Here is a 23,959-nt window from a genome sequence, read left to right as displayed (position 1 = left end):
TTGTCAGAGCACCGCCATCGCGAGTCCTGCTCGTATGTTCCGTCCTTGGTACAAGGGGAAGACCCTAAAACATCTGTGCTATACACTGCCGGAAGTCTCTACACTGCCGGTGCCTCTCTCAAATTTCATACAATCAACAGCGAGGGAAACCTCCTTGTTGATTTACCTCCATACCCGTGGCAGCATGACACCAGATATTGGAGCTAGACACCTGCCGTCGAGGCCTGGAGACTCCAGAAGTACCCTCACCATGAACTACTAGGATCTCACGTATTAGGATCTACAGATCTGGAGCTGTCATGGTGAAACATACTCTCCCTTAACAATACTCCGTGGCTATACGGGCATAGGGTCCTAGGGAAGACACTCTTTCCCGGTGCTGGATATATTGCAATGGCAGGGGAGGCAATTCAGCAAATAGCAAACTCAGCGAATATCAAGTACTAGATTAGCTACCTTATCTTTAAAAGCGCACTCTTTATTGACAGCAGCGAGTCAGTAGAGCTGATCACCAATCTCAGACCAGCCCGCATTTCTGATATTCAGGACTCAGACTGGTACAAATTCTCAATTATCTCCGTCCAGGCCAGTGAACCAATACGGGTCTGCGCCGGTCAGGTGTGAGTTGCCCCGTCCTCTTCAGTTCCGGCCAATATGCCGTTGGCAGAGGGAGCAAGTCTAAAGCGTCGTGTCAATACTGCGACCTGGTACAAGGGTCTACGGGAGATTGGAATGGATTATAACCAGGAATTTCGTGGCCTGGACGAAATCCATGCAGACCCCACAGGCCATTCAGCAACAGGCACAGTCCGGACAGCGAAAGTGTCCCCGAGCCGATATGTCATGCATCCAACGACTATAGACCGCTGCCTCCAACTGCTCTCGGTGGCGATATTTCAGGGCTTGACCCACAATATCAATATCAGGAGTCTCCATGTTCTATTTGAGAACATCCTCACTAGTCCAGAAACTAACCAGCTGCATGTCCAAGCCCAAACAGATGCAGGAAAGGAGAACTTTATTCTTGGAGAAGTGGGTGCCATGTCTCAAGATTAAAAGGAGACCGTCCTCTTAATTACAGGCGCACGGCTTCACATTCTATGTGATGACACTACAGTTCACAAGGAAGACTATCTGGCTTCAAGACCTGTATGGATACCTCATATCGATTTTATACCCGCTGCAGCGATGGCAAAGCCACTACCACCACTGACCCTTGACACCGAGGTACGCGACAGGGTGGTCGACCTTTTTATAGCAGAAACTGCTTCTCAAGTGAAGGATATTAAGCCCATGGAGGATCACCTTCTCAAGTACAAACAGTAGCTATCGCTCGGTCAGTCCAGGATACAGAAGCAGGGGACCTGGAGGCTATCTAACTTTAGATACACACCGGACTGCCCGTTTGACTCCTCTGCTCTATTAGACATTATAGCCTGGTTAACCGAGAAAGCTGATGAGTACCCTCAGTTTATTCCTCTGGTCGCCTGCATGCGCCGGGTCTTGGATAACATCATGGGCGTTTTCAAGGGAACTGTCAATGCGCTGCATCTACTAATGGAAGATAATAGCTTAAAGGACGTCTACAATGTGCTTCTATCTTTCGACTCATGTAGCGAGTTCTTCACAACCCTGGGGCACTTGAATCCAGAATTGAATATTCTTGAAGTAGGAGCTGGAACGGGGAGCGCAACCGCTCGTTTCCTGGAATATCTCCACGCACCAGATGGGACTTGCTTATACTCAAAGTACACCTTTAGTGACGTCTCGGCGGGGTTCCTGGCAGCCGCGAGGGAGAGGTTCTCAAGGTATGATGGCATGGAGTACGCCGTTTTGAATATCAGTGAGGATCCTGCGGCGCAGGGTATCGAGTTGGGCAAGTATGATCTGGTTATCGCCTCTAATGTACGACCGCCTCTACCTCTTTTGACTATACCCAAGGCTCACTACGTTTGAACAGGTTATCCATGCTACACCCAGTCTCAGTAGGTCGCTGTGTAACATAAAATCGCTCCTTGCTCCGGGTGGTCGGTTGTTCCTGCAGGAACTTGCTGAAGGTATGCTTCACATTCCTTTTCCTTTCGAACGAGCTAACAGCGTCTTAATAGAATGTCGAGGAGCCGAGTATATATTCGTACGTTTCCTGTTGACATTGTAATATAGGTACCACTCCTAATCACGTACAGGGCCTACTCCCAGGCTGGTGGGTAGGTGAAAACGACCAGCGTATCGACAAACCCCATGTCTCAGTAGACAGATGGAGACAGGAGTTGAAGACGGCTGGATTCAACGGAATCGACTTTGCAATCCATGAGCAGACCAATCTACTCGTCAACCTAGTATCACGCTGCCCGGTGCCACCAGTAGGACCGGAGATAGTTAACATACTGGTGCCAGACAAGCACTCAAAATGGGCTATGGACGTCGTAAAGCAGTTCACACTGAAAGGGCATCAAGTGACAATATGTACTCTTGACCAACAAGCGCCGCCAAACGAAGGCGATGCCATCTCGCTACTCGACGCGACAGGGCCGTTCCTACTCAATATTTCGGAAGAGACCTTCCAGCAGCTAAAGACATTCCTACTGAGCCCATCGGTAAAGCGCGTGCTATGGGTGACCAAAACGTCACACGCTACCTGTGCCGATCCACGCTACGGACTGATTCATGGCTTTTTGCGCGCGCTTCATGGGGAATCTCACACAGATGGCACGAGCTTGTCAGCTCTTGATGTCGACTAGTTTAACCAAAATACCATCTCGCATCTGCTACAAGTGCACGACCACCTGCGCCGAATACAAGGGCCAGATGAAACGCCGCGAGAGGAATATGTACTCCGCAACGGGGTAATTCACGTTGGACGGTTCCAGGCTGCAGATATGGGAATTGAGCTTGACAGTCCAGTGCGAGGCTGTACCCCTAGGAGGCTAGGTATTGAATCTACAGGGCTTCTGGACACGATGTTTTGGAGAGAAGATGCTCTTTCCAATCCGACGGAGGGGGAGGTTCTCATCAGGGTCGCATATATTGGACTGAACCTCAAGGTAATTCATGCTGCCTGCGGCAAATCGTGATGCTAACATAATTCAAGGACATCATTACAGCCCTTGGGCTCATTGCAACGCCAGACCAACTGGGCTTGGAAGGGAGTGAGGTGGTTCAGGCAGTAGGTGCTGGCGTCTCTACTGTCAAGCCCGAAGATAGAGTGATATTCCTAGGGCCAGGGTGTTTCGCGACACATGTTATACTCTCTTCCAGGAAAGTGATACCACTTCCCAGGGAGTGGTCGCTGGAGGAGGGCGCGACGTCGCCAATCGTCTCTCTAACTGCAGCGCAGTGTCTACTGCGAATGGGGAATCTGCAACGTGGCCAGGTATGGTGCCACCGCATTTGTTGAATATAACAGTTCTAATGACCGTTTCGCAGTCTGTATTGATTCATGCAGCAGCTGGGGGCGTTGGGATAGCGGCTATCAGGATATGCAAAGGCATAGGCGCCAAGGTAACTCTAGGGTTCTCCCGCCATTAATTCCACTTCTAACAACGGTAGATATATGCAACCGTCGGGAGTGAGACGAAAGTACAGTATCTGATGGACAGTAACTCTAGGGTTCTCCCGCCATTAATTCCACTTCTAACAACGGTAGATATATGCAACCGTCGGGAGTGAGACGAAAGTACAGTATCTGATGGACACATTCGGTATTCCACGATCTGATATCTTCCACTCGCGCGACTCATCGTTCTATACCGACCTCATGCGCGAGACGGGCGGTCATGGAGTGGATATTGTGTTGAGCTCCCTAAGTGGCGAGCTGCTCCGGACATCATGGAAATGTGTAGCACCAGGAGGGACAATGTTTGATATCAGCAGAAGGGATGTACTGGCCGACGCGATGCTGCCGATGAAGCACTTTGTGGGCAGAAGATCCTTCATCACGGTGGATCTAGGAGAATATATGGAAGAGGCGACGGATCAATCTGCTGATTTGTATTCTATACCATTGATTCATATGTCTTCCATGCTAATGCCCTGCAGCTTCATTCCAGTGAATCAAGGTCTCGTAGGGCCCATTTTGCCTGTGACCTGCTTCGACGCATCCGATGTACCAGCTGCATTCCGCCATATGCAGAGCGGGCAGCATATCGGCAAGATTTTGGTTCGAATGCCAGAGGATCTCAACACACTACCCACAAGGGATACCCGGGCGGGCATTGCATTTTCGCCGGACTCAGCGTACCTTCTCAGCGGCGGTCTAGGTGGATTAGGACGGGCCCTGTCCAACTGGATGGTAGAAAAAGGAGCTCGGTGTTTAGTATACCTCTCACCAAGTGCAGGTACAACAGAGGAGCATCGAAATTTTGAACAAGAGCTCAAATGTCAAGGCTGCGAGGTGGTGTTCGTCCGCGGTACAGCGGCCGATATGTCTGATGTGCAAAAGGCTATATCGCATAGCCCGAAACCGGTCAAAGGGCTCTTCCAACTCGCGTTGGCGTTGAAGGTATGTTATTTTCATCTTTAGGGACTAGCTTTTAATCATGTTTCCTAGGACATAACGTTTGAACGGATGGCGTTCGAAGACTGGAGTATCCCACTGACCGCCGAGGTCAACGGTACCTGGAACCTGCATCAGGCGTTCCAGAACGCAGCCCTAGATTTCTTCGTCATGTTTGGATCCATAACAGACATTGCCGGAATGGCTGGCCAGTGCAACTACTCGGCCGCGAATACCTTCATCCACGCCTTAGCCAGACACAGACATGCTCTCGGCCAGCCAGCCTCCGTCCTGGATCTCGGCCCGGTAGCCGATATAGGCTATGTGAGTCGCTGCCCAGAGCTCGTCAAAACATTCAGCGGCCGATTCGAATTCCAATTCATCCGAAAACGGGAAATGCTAGATGCAGTAGAGGCCCTGGTATACCATTCATCCTCTGCGCTGGGCTCGTCAGCGAATCAATATGACCTAAACCACATCATCCTAGGCTTTACACCAACACCATGGATCCGTCAGCGCGGCGACACCCGGCTCGCAATCCTCAGAAATCGAGCCCAGAGGCAGCAGCAAGACCCTGACACTGTGGACGACATCGTCGACTTTGTCGCCCAAGTTGAGTCCGAGCCGGAACTCCTCAACCGCCCTTCTACAGAGGAATTCCTGATAGTAAAAGTAGGACACATGATCAAGTCACCGAGCCCCAGGGGTCCTGTCGTAAAGCCTGACTTGAAGGCGTTGGCTGGTATCCCTATTGACTCTCTCATTGCGATTGAAGCCAGGGCGTGGGCGAGAAAACGTCTGGGTGTACAAATCAGTCTGTCGGACATTACAGCCGCAGGAAATGTAAAGGGGCTAGTCAGTTTGGCGATTGATGGAATGAAGAAAAGGTATTCTACTTATTGTCCTGGATGTAGGTTGAACGTGATTTTATATAATTGTATTTCAGAGCCTGTACTCGGTAGTCCCGGGCATGAGTATTGATAGTGACGAAATTGCAGCTGCACTTGGTCCCCAGCTTCAAGCAGTTTGAGAAAGTGTAATGGTTTATCTATTTTCCTCAGTTTCATTTATTTTCACTCCGTACTGTACCTTAGTATATAATTGACTCGGAAAGAAGCCCATTGGCTACCCTGGCTACCCTTGGTGGGGCTCTGTTTTGTTCGCTTAGGTAATGTCTCAATGGGTCACTCTTGCAGCCTCAGGCCTCCAGCTTTGTTGTCGTGTTTTCGACGTCGGAAGGAGCCCAGGACCGAGTCGTCAGTCGCTGAAGCTCAGCCATGGCGAATCTAGTCTTCGTCACCGGGAATCAGCACAAGGTTTCAGAGGTGAAAGCTATACTCGGGCACAGTGCTGTTATTAAGACGGTGGCTCTTGATCTACCTGAGATCCAGGGCACCCTGGAAGAGATCACACGGGAGAAATGCCGTCTTGCTGCGCAAAAGGTACGCCGTGTCCCGAGGCAATGGAATTACTAGACCTTTCCGTTGAAGCTGTTAACCCGTGGTCTACAAGGTCCATGGCCCCGTCCTGGTGGAGGACTCGGCGCTGGAGATGCATGCGCTGAAAGGATTGCCCGGCCCATACGTGTTAGTACCGCCAGAGCGCTTGTATTTTGTATAGGCATTAATAGTGCCTCTGACTCCTCCCACTAACATGATACGCTTATGCAACAGGAAACCTTTTGTCGAGGCACTCGGCAATGTTGGTTTATGTAGGCTGTTGGAACCGTATGAGGATAAAACTGCTGAAGCTGTGTGCACACTTGGGTATTCTCTGGGACCAGAATCTGAGCCAATGATTTTCCAAGGGAAGCTCTTAGTATGTATCGCCCTCAGCATCCACAACGTTTAAAATTGTCAGCATGGCGTGCGCTGACTTCAAGGCAGGGACGGATAGTCTTGCCAAGGGGCGTCTCATCTTTTGGTAAGCCGAGAGTCAACAGCGCGAGTACAGTAATAACCGTAAACAGGCTGGGAACCAATATTTGAGGTTGATGGGGAGACATTGGCCGAAATGAGTCCCAAAAAGAAGGTCGGTAACTACCTATCCCTTGTTTCTCACTCTAAGATCGTCTAATATCCTTCGTAGAATGGGTTATCGCATCGGTGGAAGGCTTTATCGAAGTTTACTGACTGGTTTCGAAATACGGAGTTCCCTCAATAAAACCTTGGCCTGCCGGCCCGTAGCAATAGGGACAGTGACTGATTCTATATATTCAAGCTCCCAATCATTCATGTCTCTGTTATCCAACCATCAATTCCGCTACTACGTCTCTTCTGTCAAGATTTAGACCTGTATAAGTTGTAATTAGCCGGTGGGTCTGCCCAGAATATTAATAGTTGTCATTGATTTGCCATCCCACAGTAACCGTCGGGTTTTGATACTCATCATATCGAGACCGTCGCTCATACTGCTGTCCAGCCTTCCGGTGAAGGATTGAGAACCCGACGAGTTGGAAAAAGGTGAGCAAAAAACATACAACAGCTGGGATTCGCATGTGGTCACCCACCATACTACTAACCAGCCAGCGTGTGGCTTAAGTACGGCTGAGCGGACGGGAAGCCCTGTTTTCCACACCCTGTGGTCGTATGTACTAGAATTTAATAAAGCATGGATGAGATACCTAGTCAACGGTCTGAATCCGTCAAAAACAACAAACTGCTGCAAAGGTACTGAACGATGCAGTGGCCGCAATGTGGATATCTCGATAATGGAAAGGTAGAACGAATGGAAACCAAATATATCAATTGGTTATAATGATCACTAGAAACTAAACTTCTGAAGAACGATGGTAAAGAGTTGAAGGAAGAGGAACTAGCTACAGTAAAGATAGGAGGGATAGAACAGGATCATATAACCCGTTGGCCGCTCCTTCCTACAGTACTAGAAAAAAAAACAAAACAAATCACGCCCCAGAGTCGAGCTCTGAATCAGATACATCAGTACTTGAAGTATCCTCCTCCTCATCTTGGGTCTGCCATGGCATGCTTTTTAGTGCTGGCCTTCGGTGTATCTGTTTTGCCGCTGCTTCTACAAGCAGCTTTGAATCCCCTCTACTACCGGTTGCCCCCTCCAGAATGTCCCTATAGTCGTGACCCAGTTCCTCGACCAGTGCGAGAAGCATGTTCTTAGGCATATATCTGCCTGGCGTTCCCCAGAAGGGGCGCCCTATTTCATCTCTAAGCACCGGGAGTGAACCCCCCTGCATGTTGTGGCCCCAAGCCCGCCGCAGCACTTGGATGCAGTAATGGAAGTACAGGTATCTGGCAGCTGGCCGGAACTTGGTCCGGAATTGCAGTTTCTTCCCATCCAGCTCCCTCCATGTGATACCATAGTGGATTGAAACTGCATGATCAAGTTTCTCCCATTTGGGGTCGATGACTCTTACGCGGTAGCCTCGACATTCGGCCTGGACCCATGAGATCAACTCTGCGAGTGGTGGCCGGTCGGGGAGGTCGGGCACTATCACGAATTTGCCGGAGTCGAAATATTTCTCGATCGCTCGAGAAACAAGCAAGCCATTTCTCGGTGAGAAAAGCTCTGGTGGCCTCTTCTTGCCAAATATGGTATCCATGACTTCCTGTCCATGCATATGGGGAAAGAGGTGGGCGGCTTGCATAAAGTCTTCATCGAACCAGTTCCCCATAACGGGACACCAGAGCGCATCATCATTTTTGGGATGTTTGGCGTCCCCGGTCTTGATCAGCTCCTGTCGGAAGGTAGATTGCATGCGGGAGTCTCTGGCGCCTTGGCCAGTATTCGTGATGTTCATGCCCATTTTGCTTGTGCAAAAGAGCTTCATAAATCCATCACGCAGGGTGCGCTTCGCCTGGCCCTTTTTTGTAGGCTCCAGTTCATCCGCTCGGGTTTGGTACAGCTGGATGGTCGTCTCTTGAGCTTTTATTTGCTGGAATATGGATTGTGCTTTATCTGTTTGTTCCCATTCAGAGGCTGTGCCCTCGAAATCTCGTAGCGATATCTTCCTATCTGTTTCGGCTCTCTGTAGCAGGAGGGTTTCGAGTTCACAAGAGTTTGCCCAGAACTGGGCATTGAAGGAGCCGTGTCCTTTAACTCGTTTTTTCGCTACCCGTATGCCGTCGTTTATCTGTCTTTGTTGCTCTTCGAGGCTCCCAGGAGGCTCAGGGCTTTGTGCGGCTCGTTTGAGGGTTGACATCGTAGAGGTCGACGGAGGCGGCAATGACAATGATGATGATGGTGATAGTCCTAGGAGTAATGGATAGGGTGGAGGCACTGAAATTACAGTATCCCAAGTTGAGACAATATCGAGAACACTGGTATCAAAATCAAGATGATATTATAGTGGAGTGCTTGTTTTGCGGGAGGATAGGAGTCAGGTATGGGAGATGCGCTGTGGAAAAGATTCAAACACCAGGAGACGACGGGGGTGACTCATAAATACAGGGTTCCTAGGATATCTGGGGCAGGCACTCCTCGACCCAGAGATAGAAGCTTGGTATTGGGCAAATATACTTTGAGATGGCGGTGGGATGAGACACCGAACCTCCTAGCTCTGGTAGGAGCTTATGTAGTTATCAATTAGAAGCTTACTTGATCCTGTCCAATAGCTACCTTCACCTACAGTGGTATGACAAAAGTTTGAACACGCTCGTACCAAGCTGCTTCCTAATTAGGCCTACATGTAGCTATTCTGCCGGTTAAAGTAACACGTAGATATCCTAGCTGGTATTGAACCTTACTATACTGCGCTTTACTACGAAAGGAATTGACGCCATATATCCCGGTCAGGATCTAGATGTGTTATACAGTATCTTACTGTGTACAGGCGATCCTACAAGCGGACGGCTGGTATATAAACTATCAGGAAGGAATAGCTTCGATCTAGTCTAATTAGGAAGGCAGAATCTCTATCGGGAAGAGTGCATTCTTCAGTTTTCTTTAGGGATGCAAACCTTCGTCATGTGGTATAGACTCGCTGCGGTTTCCAAGGCCGAGCTCGAGGGAGACCGTAGAACTGAGATATATAGGTAAGCTCTATATCTTGTAAAGTTGAGTGACACCACAACAAGCTTGTTCGATTCGATGGCTGCTCCCTCCGTTGCAGTTCAATAAATAATGTCCGTTGGCAATGATATTCGGTACCAATGGTAGATACAATCTCGAAGCACAGAAAGACAATCGCACACATGAGAAAAGATGTATTCATAAATCCATTACACCAGCCTACTCCTCACGCCAACTCACCCTCCCACTGCGGAACTGGCTAATAAGTCCAATAGGCAACAAGCCGGGGTCAACAACATTAAACCCACCAAAACGGTCCACAATCTCCGGTCCATAAAGCTGCGCCACCCACTTCCAATAAGGCGACATGGCGCTCCAATCGCTCTTGATCCCGCTCAGGCCATTCTGGTTCTTGAGCTGCGCCAATCCTACAGAGATGGGTCCTGTGGAATCGTACCCGATGTCCTGCTGCGACGGGTGACGGAGGAGTTGGTCGTAGACGTTAACTAGCTGGGGCCCCAGCCCGTAGTTTAGGAGTTCGCGGTGGCGGGTGTACTCCTCGAAGGACATGAAGGTGTCAATATCGTCAGGACGGAACCTGTTTGTCGCAACGAGGCGCTCTTTGGGCTTCATGGCGTAGCGGCGCTTCAGAGTGTTGTACTTGTCGACTTCTGTGGTGAAGAAGTCGTCGAGGAGGGAGTCCGGGCTTGCGATTATGGAGTCGCGCAGGCCAACGAGGTTGATGAATGGGCTGGATAATTCAAGCCCGCCGAGGTCGATTGGGAGGAAGAAGTACCCGTCTGGGATGGAGGTGTTCCCGAAGCGGGACTGGATTGTCTTGCGGAGGAAGGTGATGACGCTGCGATCGCCGCTGCCCTGCTCGGTTGAGAATATCTCGCGCTGGATGCGTTCGTGGGTTTGCAGCATCATGTCGACGTGCTGCTGACCGAAGCAGTTTGCGGGTGTCCCGAAATTGTAGGTGAAGAAGGTCGAAGCGAAAGCATTCCAGGCCTGAATCCAGCCGAAGATGCTGCTTTCTTTATCCTGCAACTGCCGTTTCAACTCGTCGATGTGGCCGTCTACCATCTCTTGATCGATCTCGAAACGGCCGGACTCTGGATTCAGATACAGCATCCCCCATTTGATTCTGCCGTTCGGCAATGACGGCTGCATGCTGGTCTTGGACCCATTTTCAGCCGTAATATGGGCGCCACCAGACTTCTCACCGATGGGGAGACCCATGGTCTCGCTGAATTTTTGAATAGCCTTCCATGCTGTAACGCAAGTGTTCTGGCTCCGCGACCAGAACCAGAGGTCGTCATTTACTCGCCATAGCGACTCCCCGTTGGTTTCCTTGTTGATCAAGAAGTCGAGACAGAACAGAGTGGCCTCGCCAAATACTTCACTCAAAACGTGAGACCCAGGAGTACCACGACGACGGAGCCGGGGCTCAACATCTGGTTCGTCAACAAACTTCAGAGGAGCAGCAAGGAACTTTTCAAAAAAGCCAGTCCACTGCTCGGACACACCAAGAAACCTGAGAACAGCCAGGATAGTGGCATGGGGCAGACTCGGATATAGCGAATCATACTGCGCGCGGAAACATGTAATCTCGCCGTACAGTCGCTTGTTAATGGTGATATCCGCGCTCAGCAGCAGTAGAAGGTTCTGCTTTGCCTGCATTGGGCTTGAGGGCTTCATAACGTTCGGCGCAAAACCGTGCGAATCATAAGACTCTTCATACTCAACCGTACTGCTGTCGCGATCGTTCCAGCCGAATTCCATATTCTGGCCCAACACCTCATTCTGGGGAAGGATCTGCGAGAATTGCGGAGCGCTCACGGATCCCATTGCCATTCGCGACGCCGGCGCTTGCTGTACCATCGGCGCTTGTTGTGCCATCTGCGCTTGTTGCAGTTGTTTCAACTGCGCTTGTTGCATGGCGCGTCTTCTTGCGTATGTCTGCTCAGCCTCTACCTCGCCCTCTCCTACTCCCCTCTGCTCGTCTTCGGCATCCAAAAGCTGAGATACGAAGTACGCATTGCGATGGATAGACTCTCTGACGATCTGCAGGCTGGGCTTGTCGGTGCACGGTGCGTCAAGGAAAAAACGCCGTCGCTGCTTGTCTATAGCAGGGACCCTAGACCTTGGGGTTTTCCAAACTCCCTTGAGGTTTCGAAAGTCGACTAATGACTTTTTGAAAAACACCGACCATTTGACACCCAGATACTGCAGGAAGATGGCTTGTATGAGGTCTTCATGCATGTAAATGTGGTAGTTTCCGTTAAGTTGGCGTCGCTGTTCAATGGCCACCTCGGGGCCCCAAGACCAAGTGCGCAGCGCTGCAAGTCGCATGTTGAGGACATCGGCCAGCTCGGTTAATACTGTGTTGTCTTTTATAAACTCCCTAAGAACGGATCTCTGCTTCTCGGTGGGTAGGTCGGAACTCAGAAGACTGGATATAACCCATTTCAGTGTTGTAGGGTTGAACTGCGTTGATGAGGTCAATTCAGTCTCGAATGCTGCGACCTTCTCGCGCAGTCTCTCGAGCGCCTTGATGACGTCCTTGTGGGTATCAGTAATTTCGTCCTCGACAGGTCCAGATGGGCCCGTGAACAAGTCACCGAGGAACGCCGTGACGGTATCGGAGTCAATTTCAGCGGGTGTGAACACATTCTCCTCCCATTTCCTTTTCGCTTCCGTCTTGCGGGCGCTGGCCAGCTCTTCAAAGTCATCGGAGCTCGCCTCGGCCTCTCGGGACTTTGGATTCTTTTTCACAGAGAGCCACTCCATTGTGAGCTGGGCAAAGAGGGTAGCATACTCATACTTCAGAGTCTGGACGTCGAGTAGCGACAGCAACGAGCGACGCCATCGTTCAAGGGTATCCTCCGAGATCGAGGGATCATACTCGGCTTGCTTCAGGAAGCGACCGAGGTTAGAAAGCTCAGTGATGAGTTCGCGCTTGGTGTCTGCGTGGTCCGAGATACGGCCGTCGTTGTCGACACGGATGTCAAAGCAGGTCTTGACGCCGTTCGACAGAACACGGACTTTTTCGACGGGAGACTCCAGAGAGTCAGCCTCCTCCAAGGCAGCAGCTTTGCGCTTCTGGAAGAGCTGCCTCTTGTTGGATAGCTCCTCGAGTTTGGCGTCAGTGATGTGCTGCAGAGTGTGGGAATACTCGGTGTCAGCCGAAGCCATTTCGTGGAATGTACAGGGTATCAATTGACTACGAGTACTTGGTAAGAGTATTAGTTATGAGAAATTTAGAACGTCGAGGAGGCCAGGATGGCGAGCGGCGGGGGTTAAAATAAGCGGTCGAGGATCCAGGCTGCAGTGGCGGAGTTGGACTGTTGGGGCCTGGAGAGAATGACCATAATAGTGAATCAACACTGTCCCACAAAACATAACACCATATTATTCGTGTGAAACCCGGTGTCACCACTTTACATCATGAATGGCCGACTCTCGTCGTTCAACACCCAGCTCAGCGGCTCAACATCCCCGAAATTAAAGAAGTTGTCGGTATCCGACATCTAATAGGCTGTCAGCTTAGTGGTGGGAGGAGAGTACCCAGTGTGGAGTCACCTACGATGCACTCCCAGTCGCCCATGAATGGGGCCGAATTCTCGGAGATCTCATTTACGGCATCGATATTCATCCCATTGTAGCCCCGCGCCGCCTTGTCCTCCATGAACGCGATACAACGTTGCTCCGCCTGCTCGGCCGCCCGCAGAAGATGGTCTGGGAATTCACCCGGCCCCAGCCCCTGCATGAGCCCTTCGACCTGGGCCGATACCAGCGTCGCCAGGAGGAACCCCTTGATGTTTGTCTCTCCACATTCAATCATATCCCAGAACCGCGCCTTTGCATCCGTGAGTAGAGCGAACAGGTCCAGGCGGTAGGGACTGGGGCCAAGGCTGTCTTCGTCTTGCAGCTGGGCCTTGAGCTCTAGAGATACAAACATGGCCGCGAGCATACTCCCTGTGCGGTAGAACCCAAATCCACAAGTCACAAAGCGCGTCATGTCATCTCTATCTGATAGTTGCTCGTCGCGAGGAGTCGCCGCCATGATATTGGACGACGGGTAGATGGCGCACCAGACCTTCATAGCGCTCTCGATGACCACTTTTCTGGAAAACGCGTATGTCGGGTCGCGGAGCGACTGTTCGAAGAACGGCATATGAAGACAGCAGAAGTAGTAGTGGATGATGAAATCTAGCACCCTTGTTTCAAACTGCGAGGGTGCCCGTCCATGGCCGGACTTGAACCCTCGCAGTGTTCTACAAATGGCTCGGTATGAAGCCCTAAGTTCTGTGTCAAATTGGAGTGTGCGCTCGTAGGTCGCATAGGTCTCTAGATCATTCAAGAACCGTGCAATTGCGAGGCGCTGCGGATAGGTCTTGCGGAGCTCTCTGGCAATTGAGGTCTGGGTATATTCATCGTCAGTCTTAGGCACGGGGTCGTCGGTAAGAAGCTGTTCGTCGTCAAAATTTGCAGGTGGTTCACAATCAAAGTCGTCAACTGAGAGTAGGGGCGCCCCGCCGGACATGATGCTAGATTGTAGGGATAGCTCTAAGATTGTGTTCCAGAGTCTTCTTCGCATTTCAGCTGCGACTGTCGTCCGATTCGGCAGACAAGAGGGATCTCTGTTCAATCCCATATGCATTGCTGTGCGGAGTAGAGCGCCCGTAGAAATCCAGCTAGAGTCACCGCCCACATTTATCGTCTCTCGCGCGATCAGCAGTAGAATCCTACTCTGCAAACACTGAATGTTCAATCGAGGCTTGAAGTCCGGGTCCGAAAGCCAAGTGTGAGCTTCGTATACCCAGCGGATGGCCGACGCCCTGAGAGAGAAGCGTTCATCATACGTTATGGCCCCAATGGCGAGGACAAGCTTGAGCTGCACGGTAAATGCAATGCTGGGTCCGGCATCCGACACCCAAAGCGCATCGTACTCGGTTTTGAATGTGGGTATATGCAGCACTCGGAAGGTGGTTTCAACAGTCCGAAGATAACAGTCAACAAGCTCGTCAGCAATCCCTTTAGGTGGGAGTTCTGTAGTCGGCGGAGTTGGCCATCGCGGCGTCCGTTGGGCTTTGATGATCCTCGCTAGATCCTTGCATCTCTTCATCCCGGAGATTGTCTTGGGACCCTTGGCGCGTATATGCGGCTCGATCACCTCAAAGACATCGCGAAACTGTGCAGAGTTAGTACGCATCCGGGGCAAACGTGAACGGGGCAAACGTGAACACCTACCATTGAAGCACCCTGCGCCCAGTGACTGGCACCGAATAGGCGGCTTTTATGGATCACCAGGTTCCGGCTGACGGCCTGCGAATTGGCATCAACACGGCTGCCGTGGTTGATATGAAAAGTCCCTGCCAATTGCGAAGTAGTTGTTTCAATATTATTAGAACTCGGAGTCGGACGAGGCTGCGGGCTGGCTGTCTGCGTAACTTTGACCAGCTGCTCTTCAAGACGTTTAATCGTGCTCTTCATAGACTCCACCTCAGAGGCGGATGCAAGACTCGTTCGGGATAACGAGCCCTTGGAACTAGATGCCAGCGACCTAGACGCGTAACTTGGTACCTGCGACGCAGCACCATCAGGCGGCCCCATTGAATGGCGTTCTGGCGACACTTTGGCAAGATCCAGGTCCCCCGTGCCCCGGAATCGCAGCGGCGTCGCATCACCGTCATAGACGCACGATGCATTCTTGGATTTGACGCAGTTGCTGCAGGGACTTTCGCGGTTGCATTTTATCTTGCGTCTCCGGCACAGAGTGCATGATCTGGAAAGTCAGTTGTTGTTCACCGTGAAGGGGATCTGCGTACACTGCTGGCCGTCTGCGCCGTCGCTCCGGTCCAACACCGGTCATCATCGCGACCACAATCGATCAAGTCGGAAAATGGGCCCGTGGAATGCTCGACAATTCGACCGATCTAGAATGACAACAACGAAAAAATGCTAAAGTGACAAGAAAGAGTGAGAGAAAATGCATGTTTGGCCCGTCTCGTCCGCCATTTCCCGCTCCGGTGTCGGCTAAACCCGAGTCCGATCGGATCCCCGATGTATCTCCGATATATCGGACGGCGCAACAGGAGCATATAAGGAGCTGTCGCCGATCGACTGCTCTGTGCTTGTCAGTACACGCCAATTACTTGTTGAATGTGTGCATTTTATTTTAACAACGGACGAAATGGCAGACACACAAGCAGACCTCCAGCCCTCCGATCCTGAGGCATCCCATGTACACACTCAACCAAACAGCGTCAACGAGAAAACCGAGGACAAGTCGCCATCAGAAAATTTCGGCCCAGCCCCAGACGGCGGTCTTAAGGCCTGGTCAGTTGCTGTTGGCGCTGCCTGCACGACCTTCTCGACCCTCGGATTCGCAAACTCCTTCGGTGTCCTACAAGAGTACTATGCGGCACACCAACTTTCATCAGAGTCCGCGGACCGCATTGCATGGATTGGATCTCTATCTGCCTTTCTCCAATTTGCAGCCGGGGCTATTGCCGGTCCTCTATTTGACCGATACGGTGCTTGGGTATGAATCTTTATCCCCTATCAAATATCTCATGCCCTAACAGCCCCAGGTCATCCGCCCCCCAGCGATCGCCTACGTCTTCGCCCTGATGATGACCAGTCTCTGCAAAGAATACTGGCAGTTCATGCTCGCCCAAGGCGTCCTCGTCGGCATCTCAACAGGCCTCCTCCAATTCCCCGCCATGGCCGCCGTAACCCAATACTTCGACAAGAAGCGCGCCGCCGCCCTGGGGCTCGCCATCGCCGGCTCCTCCATCGGCGGCGTCATCTTCCCCATCGCCTTATCAAAGATGCTCAACAGCTCCACGTTGAGCTTTGGCTGGTCCATCCGTGTCGTCGGATTCATCATGGTCGCGACAATGGGCGTCTCCTGTCTCACCGTCACCGCGCGTCTCCCACCCAGGACAACAGCCTTCTTCATACCCAGTGCATTCAAGCAATCTCTCTTCGTCCTCCTCACCTTCGCACTCTTCCTCCAGGTCCTCGGTCTCTTCACTCCTCTCTTCTTCATCCCCACTTACGCCGTCTACCGCGGCATGAACCCAACCCTGGCCTCGTACCTCATCGCAATAACAAACGGCGCGTCTACATTCGGCCGCATCATCCCCGGCATCCTAGCCGATCGCTTCGGCCGCATAAACGCCCTAGGTATCGGGGGCATCATAACGGGCGTGATAATCTGCTGCATGAACGAAGCCAAAACCAACGCAGCACTGATCGTGTTCTCCGCCATCTTCGGGTTCTGGTCCGGGACGGTGATTTCCGGCGGCAGTGCGGCGCTCACCTCCGTTCCTAAGAATCCGCAGGAGTTTGGCACGTATCTGGGCATGGGATTGGGACTTTGTGGGTGTGCGGCGCTTATTGGGCCGCCTGTTAGTGGTGCCTTGGTTGATCGGTATGGGGGGTTCTTGCAGCTGTCGCTTTTCAGTGGCATTGTTTGTATTGGTGGGGGGGTTGTGGCGCTGTTGGCTAAGGGGGTTACGGATAAGGGGTTCTTTGGGAGGGTTTAGAGTATACTTCCTCTTGTTGTATTTTATAATCTCGCCGTCGTGGCTATAGACTACTTAATATCTACACTCCACTTTTGACAGTACCTTGGACCTCGTATACTCGTCTGGCTTCTTTCCGATCTGGGTGAATATAGGGCACTTCTTCACGTTTTCTTGGCGAATATTGGTTGCTGCTCAAAAACATGGGAGAGTTGCAGCCCAGCGGCTGAGCTTATGATTGTTACAGCGATTTGCAACGAGTTCCACGAGGTAGCGTCGTTGAAGCGTGGTACGATGTAGGGCAAGCAGTCGGGATATATATCTGTAGGCATCGACCAATGTGAAGGAGTGGATCCACCATCACTTTCACTGGCAAAGGTTAAAGACCTGAATTCCCTGTAGATAAAGCAAAACTGATACGAATATAAAGTTGTATAATAAAGCCACCTGATCCGATTGTTTTGAAAGGAATGCTTTTTAATTTTATCGAGTATAAGACTTTACTCTCGAGTTGCCCAGACAGCATGTTGATATCTGAACTCGTAATCCGCATCACAGTGCCCTGAAGGAGCTGACTAGTGTTTCAGACACTACGAGCTTCAATGAAACTCCAAATAGATTAAAGAGTAGATGAGGGAGAAGACAGTGAACCCTCACCCGCCGAGCCTCCTTGTGGCCGCAGATCGTTGATGTGCCCGGGGCAGTGCTGTCTCGATGCACCAATTAAGCAGCCATTTTTCTTTTCTTTTCTTTTTCTCTCTCTCTCTCTCTTTCTCTCTCTCTTTTCTTTTCTTTTTTTTTTTTTTTTTTTTTTTTTTTTTTTTTTTTTTTTTTTTTTTTTTTTTTACCCCTGAACGACTTCGCTGGACTCTATGGCGATCGCCAGGACTGGAGCTCAACTGTATTCGCAAGGGAAGGATCCTGAGTCAGACAGGTATACTGCCAGCGGAATAGTCGGGATAAAAGAGGAGGGGCAACTGATTAGGGTTCCTGGGCAGACGGAGATGACCAGCAGGAAGGTGAATGTTTTGCGCATCGGGGAGACTGGGGTGGTTACAAAGGCGCCTTTGGAGAAGGTGTTTGGTTGGTGAAAGACTCGAGCTTACGTCACATATGTCCTACACGAAGAAATGTAATAAATCTTGAACTACAAGTCAACCATGTCCTGGCTGGCGAGAGACGCCACCCTTATTGCCTCGACTAATCTTCAGTTGATGAAACAGCGCGAGCCAAGTACATTGCACATCGCCTGCCAAGATCCCCAGGGGCTTCAACCAAAACACCAGGAGGTCTGGGCTTCAAGAAGTATACTATATCTATGGCTCTGGCCAAGCTTCAGGGGCCAACTGCGTGGTACCGAGGACGGTGCGGTACCTTTCTTCGAGCTGTTTGCGGGACGATCTCCGTGCCGAATTGGGTTTAGGTAGTTTGGCTTCTCCGGCCGGATGTGCAAGCACTGGATCCCATGCCAATAATGCAGACCACCGCGCATTATAGCATGCGATGGAAGACAGCCGATTAGAAGAACCAGCTTCAATGAGATTGATATATTTCGATGCATAATGCAGTTGGGCCGTCTGCGAGAGCAGGACCGATATCCCAGCGTGCTAACTCTGGACGTACGGCTTTTTTTTTTGGCTTCATTTCCAAGACAGCGACTGCGGGGAAACCTTTATACAAGAAAGCCAAGGCGGTGGTATCTCCGGCGTAGTCAGTTAATTTCCAGTTCTTGCATTCAGGCCGGTCGGGGTGTTGAAAAAGGATGGATACGTATCATGTATTTAATCTACCGAGTATGCCCTCCCGGATCATTAGGGCAACGTCTATTCGCAAACGCCACCATGCTCTTCTCCAAACCACTATCCCTGGCGCTCCTGGCTGGGTCTGCAGCAGCGCGAAAAGGTTTCGTAACAACAAAAGGGGACAAATTCCAACTCGACGGGGAGGACTTTTACTTTGCGGGTAGTAACGCGTATTACTTTCCGTTCAACAATGTATAATCCCTTTACCCAGTGGCTGTGTCCGGGATGATACGTACTATACTAATACAATAATAGAACCAAACAGACGTGGAACTCGGCCTCACAGCCGCCAAAAACGCTGGCCTAAACGTCTTCCGCACCTGGGGCTTCAACGACAAGAACACAACATACGTCCCCGGGGGTCTACCCGACTATGGCGGCGAGGGCGCCGGAACAACGGAGATTGTGTTCCAGTGGTGGAATAAAAATGGCACGTCGACAATTGACCTCGAGCCGTTTGATAAGGTGGTCAATGCGGCCGAGAAGACGGGGATTAAGCTGATTGTTGCGCTGACGAATAACTGGGCGGATTATGGCGGGATGGATGTTTATACTGTCAATCTGGGAGGGAGGTATCATGACGATGTACGTCTCTGGCATTCACTGGGACGGGGGTTGGTGATGCTAACAGAATGGATGGATAGTTCTACCGACTCCCCCAAATCAAGACAGCCTACAAGCGGTACGTCAAGGAGATGGTCACCCGGTACCGAGACTCCCCGGTGATTATGGCCTGGGAGCTAGCCAACGAGCCTCGCTGCGGCGCAGACGGAGTGCGCAACCTCCCGCAGAGCCCAGACGGATGCAGTCCCGAACTTCTCACTTCGTGGATCTCTGAGATGAGCACGTTCATCAAGACGCTGGACCCGGAGCACCTGGTGACATGGGGCGGGGAGGGAGGATTCAACTACGAGTCAGACGACTGGGCATACAACGGGTCTGATGGGGGCGATTTCGAGGCTGAACTGGAGCTGGAGACTATTGACTTTGGGGTCTTCCATTCGTATCCGGACTGGTGGACGAAGACTGTTGCGTGGACGGATCAGTGGATTGTTGACCATGCGGACGCGGCGAGGAGTGTTGGGAAGCCAGTTGTGCATGAGGAATACGGTATGTCTCTTTATATAGCTTTAGCTTTATTGAGCTTTGCTGATTGATACAGGCTGGTTGACCCCCCAGGGACGGCTGGATAATCTCGGGACGGTCTCGAATATTACACGCCTGGAGGCTGTTGGGGGATGGCAGAATATCAGTCTGCACGAGAAGATGCCGGACATGTTCTGGCAGTATGGCTTCTCTGGCTATTCGTATGGCCGGAACCATGATGATGGGTTTACCATCTTCCTGGATGAGTATGTCTCCTCCCTAGTATATGACCCTGCTGACGATTGCAGTGCCGAAGCAAAGGAACTGGTATACAAGCACGCAAGAGACGTCAACCGACTCAATCACAGACATTAGATAGTCTAGATACTGCCTGCACCCAGACCCATATCCCTAACCCACCGTACCTCTTCTACAATGACATCCGGCCGCACAAGATGCACATTATGTCCACAATCCTGCAGCCTCACAAACCTTGTCGTAGACGAAAGACCCAGCTGTTCCTCCTGCAACTCACAATCAATACCTTCCCACCGATCCAACAACGCTCGAAACGCAGCTCTCTGCTCCCCTGTCCCATTCCCAGCCTGCACCCCCTTCTCATAGATCCGCTCATAATCCCTGGGACTGTTCGCCCGGATCACACTAAGCGGTTTATCCCCCAGCGCCCGATTCCTCAACTGCTGCTTCTCCCTAAGTTTCTCGCAAACCTCTACAAACGACGCCGCTTCAGCCTGCGCACCCTTCGATCCCGCAAAGATATCCCTCGCTCTAGCCCTCCACTCGTCATCACTGAGCACCGTATCCCCCCTTAACCCCGTAACACGGGCGTAGTTCAGATCGCCAAATACAGAAGAGATATTGGAATCGGGCACTGTGAAGAAGTCGCTCATGCGCTCGGTCGCCGCGTCGCAGAGGACCATCCCGGCTACAGCATCGGGGTATAGATGCAGGAATTCGCGCGCGACGATCGCGCCGTATGAATGTGCGACGAGGATTAAGGGGTTACGATTGAGGCCTAGTTTCTGTAAGAGGAGGTGTAGTTCCCTTGCGGCTTTCACGCTGCGAGCTGGTGCGGTTGTATATTTGGGATGGGAATTAGATTCAGGATTTGAACCAGGCTGTGTCGGTGGGACAGGATCAGGGTTCACCAGGTCAGGGTCCTTCTCGCTGCGACCGAGGCCAGAGCGATCGTACAACAGCGTGCGCGTCCACGGGCGCAGCAGTCGCTCGACCGCGACATAGGACGAGGCTACATCGCCAGCACCGGGGATGATCACGACTAGCGGAATAGCAGCAGCAGCAGCAGTCGGGTCCGGAATGGAAGAGGGAACTGGGCTGGAGACAACAGCAGTGGCAGCACTCGGATCCGAAGTCGACGGGTCCGAGATGGAAGAGAGAACTGGGCCGGAGATTGAGGCACTGAGGCTGTGGGTGCCGATCGCGATCATCGTGGGTGCTGGTTCTGCAACTCCTGCTGGCTGATTCGGGGGCGGGACTGCGGCTGCACGGGGTTGCTCCATTGTGCGGTGCAATACATAGAGTGGGCTGGGTTTGCTTGGGGAGGCTGTTTCGTGTCTATGATGGGTTGATAGCTTGGTGAGGATGAGATGGTCGGCTGTCGACAGACGGTGTGCGACACGTGTGTTTGGGATATGGTGATACCATGGACATTGGACAATGACTCAAGGATGCAGGGCGAACAAGCGGCTCTGCAGTCTGCAGTCTGCAGCCCGCACTCTTGTCGAATGTCGACTGTCGAGAGAATGTAGAATGACCCTGAGTGTTCACAGCCCCAGTCTGGTGGAGACTGGAGAGGGCCGGAGCGTTGGCAGTTGGCACCAGGGAAACAGTTGTCTGACGATCTCTTGTAAATGCTGTCAATCACAATGACCAGAGAATACTCCAACAAAGAAGCCGCAAAGAATAGATACGAGCTGCGGCAACAATGCAGCAGTCTGTGTGACAACGTCGCTCGAACTCAAGCACGACGACCGATGAACACGAGAGGTGACAGATTACGAGTCTCAGGATGCTGACCGCAGGACTCCTCAGTTCTTCGAGCTTGTAAGTTGTCGGGAAAGGCGCTTGCCGGAGGAGGGGCTGCGATACTGACCAACAACAAGGCACAACGAGCCCCTGTTAAAAATAGAGCAGCTAAAAACGTTACACGGGCTGAAGCTCTCAACAGCCAGTAACCATACAACTCACAAGGCACAAGGCAGAAGATCTGCGGCGGGTCGTGGCTGTCCCGCCGTAAGCCAGTATACTCCGTATAGCCCTGTGGAGCAAGCCCTGATCCGCAGCATCGCAACAATGAAGCCGCAAAACAATGCATATAAAGAGGGCCTTTTGCTCGCTGATGGCTCAATCATTCTCATCATCATCATCACAATTATCACAACAATCATCAACACTCCAGTCTCGCAATGCGTTTCCTCCCCATCCTCCTCAGCTTCGGCGCCCTCGCAGCCGCCCGCTGCGGTACAGGCCGGGCCTCTCCAGAGCAACGGTCTTACCACCAGTATCTGCACGACAAGGAGGCTCGCGAGGCCCATCAGCCTGCGACCCGCGATGTCTTCGATGTCCAGATTGACACCTATATCCACATCATCAACGGCAACACCACCGTAAACCACACCATGATCCCCCAGCGCATCAACGAGCAGATGGCCGTGCTGAACAAGCACTACGATCCCACCGGCTTCTCCTTCAGGCTCATCGATGTCGACTACACCTATAACGCAAGTTGGGTGAATATCACCGAGGGCAGCCCTGAAGAGCTCGCAATGAAGAGCTCTCTCCGCCGCGGCGACTTCATGTCCGCCAACCTGTACTTTGCTCACCTCGGCGACGACATGCTCGGTGTCGCGTAAGTCACCTATTCATTAGAGGACCCCATATATACATACTAAAGGGAAAAAAATAGGACATTCCCGGACGTTAAAGACCCCAACAAGTTCAAACTTGACGGTGCAATGGTTCACCTCTCAACCCTCCCCGGCGGCAAAAAGCCCTTCGACCTAGGCATCACCGCCGTCCACGAACTCGGCCACTGGCTGAACCTGCTACACACCTTCGAGCCCGCCGAAGACGCCGACGTCGACGACCCAACCGCCGGCTGCCGCGGCCCCGGCGACCTCATCTTCGACACGCCCGCCGAGGGGAGCTCGGCCGAGGGATGCCCTCGCTTCCGTGATACCTGCAGCGGCCGAAACGAAACCATGAACACCGCCTCTATGCCTGGACCGGACCCGGTCCATAACTTCATGGATTACACGGACGACCGCTGTCTGACCGAGTTTACCAGGGGCCAGATCGTGCGCATGCAGAACTCGTGGGAGCTGCGCCAGAATTATACCCCTGGCATTGCTGGGCGTCGCGCGAGTCCTCGGTCTGGGTGGAACCACTAAGCTACCCGGCTGGTCTTGTTTCTTAAGGATTCAGTGGTTCGGTTCTCTTTTGATTATGTCTAAAAAAGCGAGGAGTTGAGTTGCATATTAATGTATAGAATTGGGCGGCAGTGTTTGCGGTGTTGAAGTGATAACGAGGTGTACAGTGGTTGCATTTGTGAATAGAGTATATATACCCACGATCTGTTTATAGAGTTATGTGTATTATTGAAGCCAATGAATATTTATTACTTTTATTTCTTCGCTTTCTTGGTATTTTGGGCTGGGCAACGATTCGTATATAAAAACTATCTTCAGAATGCAACGATTCCTTCAAAGCTGTTTGGGAGTGAAATATTCCCGTTAATCGCTCATATATACCGACCGTTTATACTCCTGGCAGGTCGTTGCGGAAGGGATCGCAGTGTTTCATACAGGATCCACCCGCCTGGCTACTGGTGTCGTGCAGACAAAATAACATCCCGTTCGAGGTTCCAAACATCAGGATAAAAACACTTAACGCGAACTACAGACTGACTGATGTGCTAATCTAGTCCTCCCTGAAGGTCTTTCAAAGCGAGCTCTGCTCCGGCTCCCTTTCTTTCCAGGGTCAGCAAAGCACACAGCGACTCGACCATCTGCAGC

General features: G+C 51.6%; 9 protein-coding genes across 9 annotated transcripts; 6 read left to right on the top strand and 3 right to left on the bottom strand.

The window, feature by feature from the left end:
* Positions 1–654: 654 nt before the first annotated feature.
* ASPSYDRAFT_89957 (uncharacterized protein) lies at positions 655–1,056 on the top strand (the record flags this gene model as incomplete). The annotated part of the gene is made up of 1 exon (XM_040852254.1): positions 655–1,056. One exon carries the CDS (start codon positions 655–657, stop codon positions 1,054–1,056), a length of 402 nt encoding a protein of 133 aa, XP_040703050.1.
* A 459-nt stretch (positions 1,057–1,515) lies between these two features.
* On the top strand, positions 1,516–5,525 carry ASPSYDRAFT_89956 (uncharacterized protein; the record flags this gene model as incomplete). Its single annotated transcript, XM_040852253.1, has 12 exons — positions 1,516–1,905; positions 1,961–2,057; positions 2,109–2,134; positions 2,187–2,615; positions 2,742–3,044; positions 3,092–3,373; positions 3,427–3,501; positions 3,550–3,579; positions 3,647–3,990; positions 4,039–4,501; positions 4,550–5,338; positions 5,442–5,525. 12 exons carry the CDS (start codon positions 1,516–1,518, stop codon positions 5,523–5,525), a joined length of 3,312 nt encoding a protein of 1,103 aa, XP_040703049.1.
* Positions 5,526–5,722: 197 nt separating this feature from the next.
* ASPSYDRAFT_45672 (non-canonical purine NTP pyrophosphatase) lies at positions 5,723–6,839 on the top strand. Its single transcript, XM_040847090.1, has 6 exons — positions 5,723–5,937; positions 6,008–6,081; positions 6,169–6,313; positions 6,382–6,418; positions 6,465–6,526; positions 6,584–6,839. The coding sequence occupies exons 1-6, from the start codon at positions 5,773–5,775 to the stop codon at positions 6,656–6,658; spliced, it is 558 nt and encodes a 185-aa protein (XP_040703048.1). The 5' UTR covers positions 5,723–5,772; the 3' UTR covers positions 6,659–6,839.
* A 561-nt stretch (positions 6,840–7,400) lies between these two features.
* Positions 7,401–8,669, bottom strand: ASPSYDRAFT_89954 (HNH endonuclease signature motif containing protein; the record flags this gene model as incomplete). The annotated part of the gene is made up of 1 exon (XM_040852252.1): positions 7,401–8,669. One exon carries the CDS (start codon positions 8,667–8,669, stop codon positions 7,401–7,403), a length of 1,269 nt encoding a protein of 422 aa, XP_040703047.1.
* Positions 8,670–9,697: 1,028 nt separating this feature from the next.
* On the bottom strand, positions 9,698–15,416 carry ASPSYDRAFT_132776 (uncharacterized protein; the record flags this gene model as incomplete). Its single annotated transcript, XM_040840617.1, has 5 exons — positions 15,313–15,416; positions 14,735–15,269; positions 13,068–14,675; positions 12,926–13,011; positions 9,698–12,713 (listed from the first exon to the last, which is right to left on the bottom strand). Exons 1-5 carry the CDS (start codon positions 15,357–15,359, stop codon positions 9,698–9,700), a joined length of 5,292 nt encoding a protein of 1,763 aa, XP_040703046.1. The 5' UTR covers positions 15,360–15,416.
* Positions 15,417–15,677: 261 nt separating this feature from the next.
* ASPSYDRAFT_151968 (uncharacterized protein) lies at positions 15,678–17,037 on the top strand (the record flags this gene model as incomplete). The annotated part of the gene is made up of 2 exons (XM_040842153.1): positions 15,678–16,028; positions 16,078–17,037. 2 exons carry the CDS (start codon positions 15,678–15,680, stop codon positions 17,035–17,037), a joined length of 1,311 nt encoding a protein of 436 aa, XP_040703045.1.
* Positions 17,038–18,857: 1,820 nt separating this feature from the next.
* Positions 18,858–20,279, top strand: ASPSYDRAFT_58369 (glycoside hydrolase 5 family protein; the record flags this gene model as incomplete). Its single annotated transcript, XM_040849524.1, has 5 exons — positions 18,858–19,010; positions 19,074–19,403; positions 19,463–19,928; positions 19,981–20,170; positions 20,213–20,279. The coding sequence occupies 5 exons, from the start codon at positions 18,858–18,860 to the stop codon at positions 20,277–20,279; spliced, it is 1,206 nt and encodes a 401-aa protein (XP_040703044.1).
* Positions 20,280–20,284: 5 nt separating this feature from the next.
* On the bottom strand, positions 20,285–21,373 carry ASPSYDRAFT_58368 (alpha/beta fold hydrolase; the record flags this gene model as incomplete). The annotated part of the gene is made up of 2 exons (XM_040849523.1): positions 20,285–21,204; positions 21,286–21,373. The coding sequence occupies 2 exons, from the start codon at positions 21,371–21,373 to the stop codon at positions 20,285–20,287; spliced, it is 1,008 nt and encodes a 335-aa protein (XP_040703043.1).
* An 801-nt stretch (positions 21,374–22,174) lies between these two features.
* ASPSYDRAFT_45665 (zinc metalloprotease) lies at positions 22,175–23,553 on the top strand. Its single transcript, XM_040847089.1, has 2 exons — positions 22,175–22,794; positions 22,852–23,553. The coding sequence occupies exons 1-2, from the start codon at positions 22,352–22,354 to the stop codon at positions 23,333–23,335; spliced, it is 927 nt and encodes a 308-aa protein (XP_040703042.1). The 5' UTR covers positions 22,175–22,351; the 3' UTR covers positions 23,336–23,553.
* The last annotated feature ends 406 nt before the right edge of the window (positions 23,554–23,959 follow it).

The sequence above is a fragment of the Aspergillus sydowii genome (assembly GCF_001890705.1).
Source record: "Aspergillus sydowii CBS 593.65 unplaced genomic scaffold ASPSYscaffold_5, whole genome shotgun sequence".
Classification (NCBI taxonomy): Eukaryota; Fungi; Ascomycota; class Eurotiomycetes; order Eurotiales; family Aspergillaceae; genus Aspergillus; species Aspergillus sydowii.
This window is presented reverse-complemented; position numbering and strand designations above follow the sequence as displayed.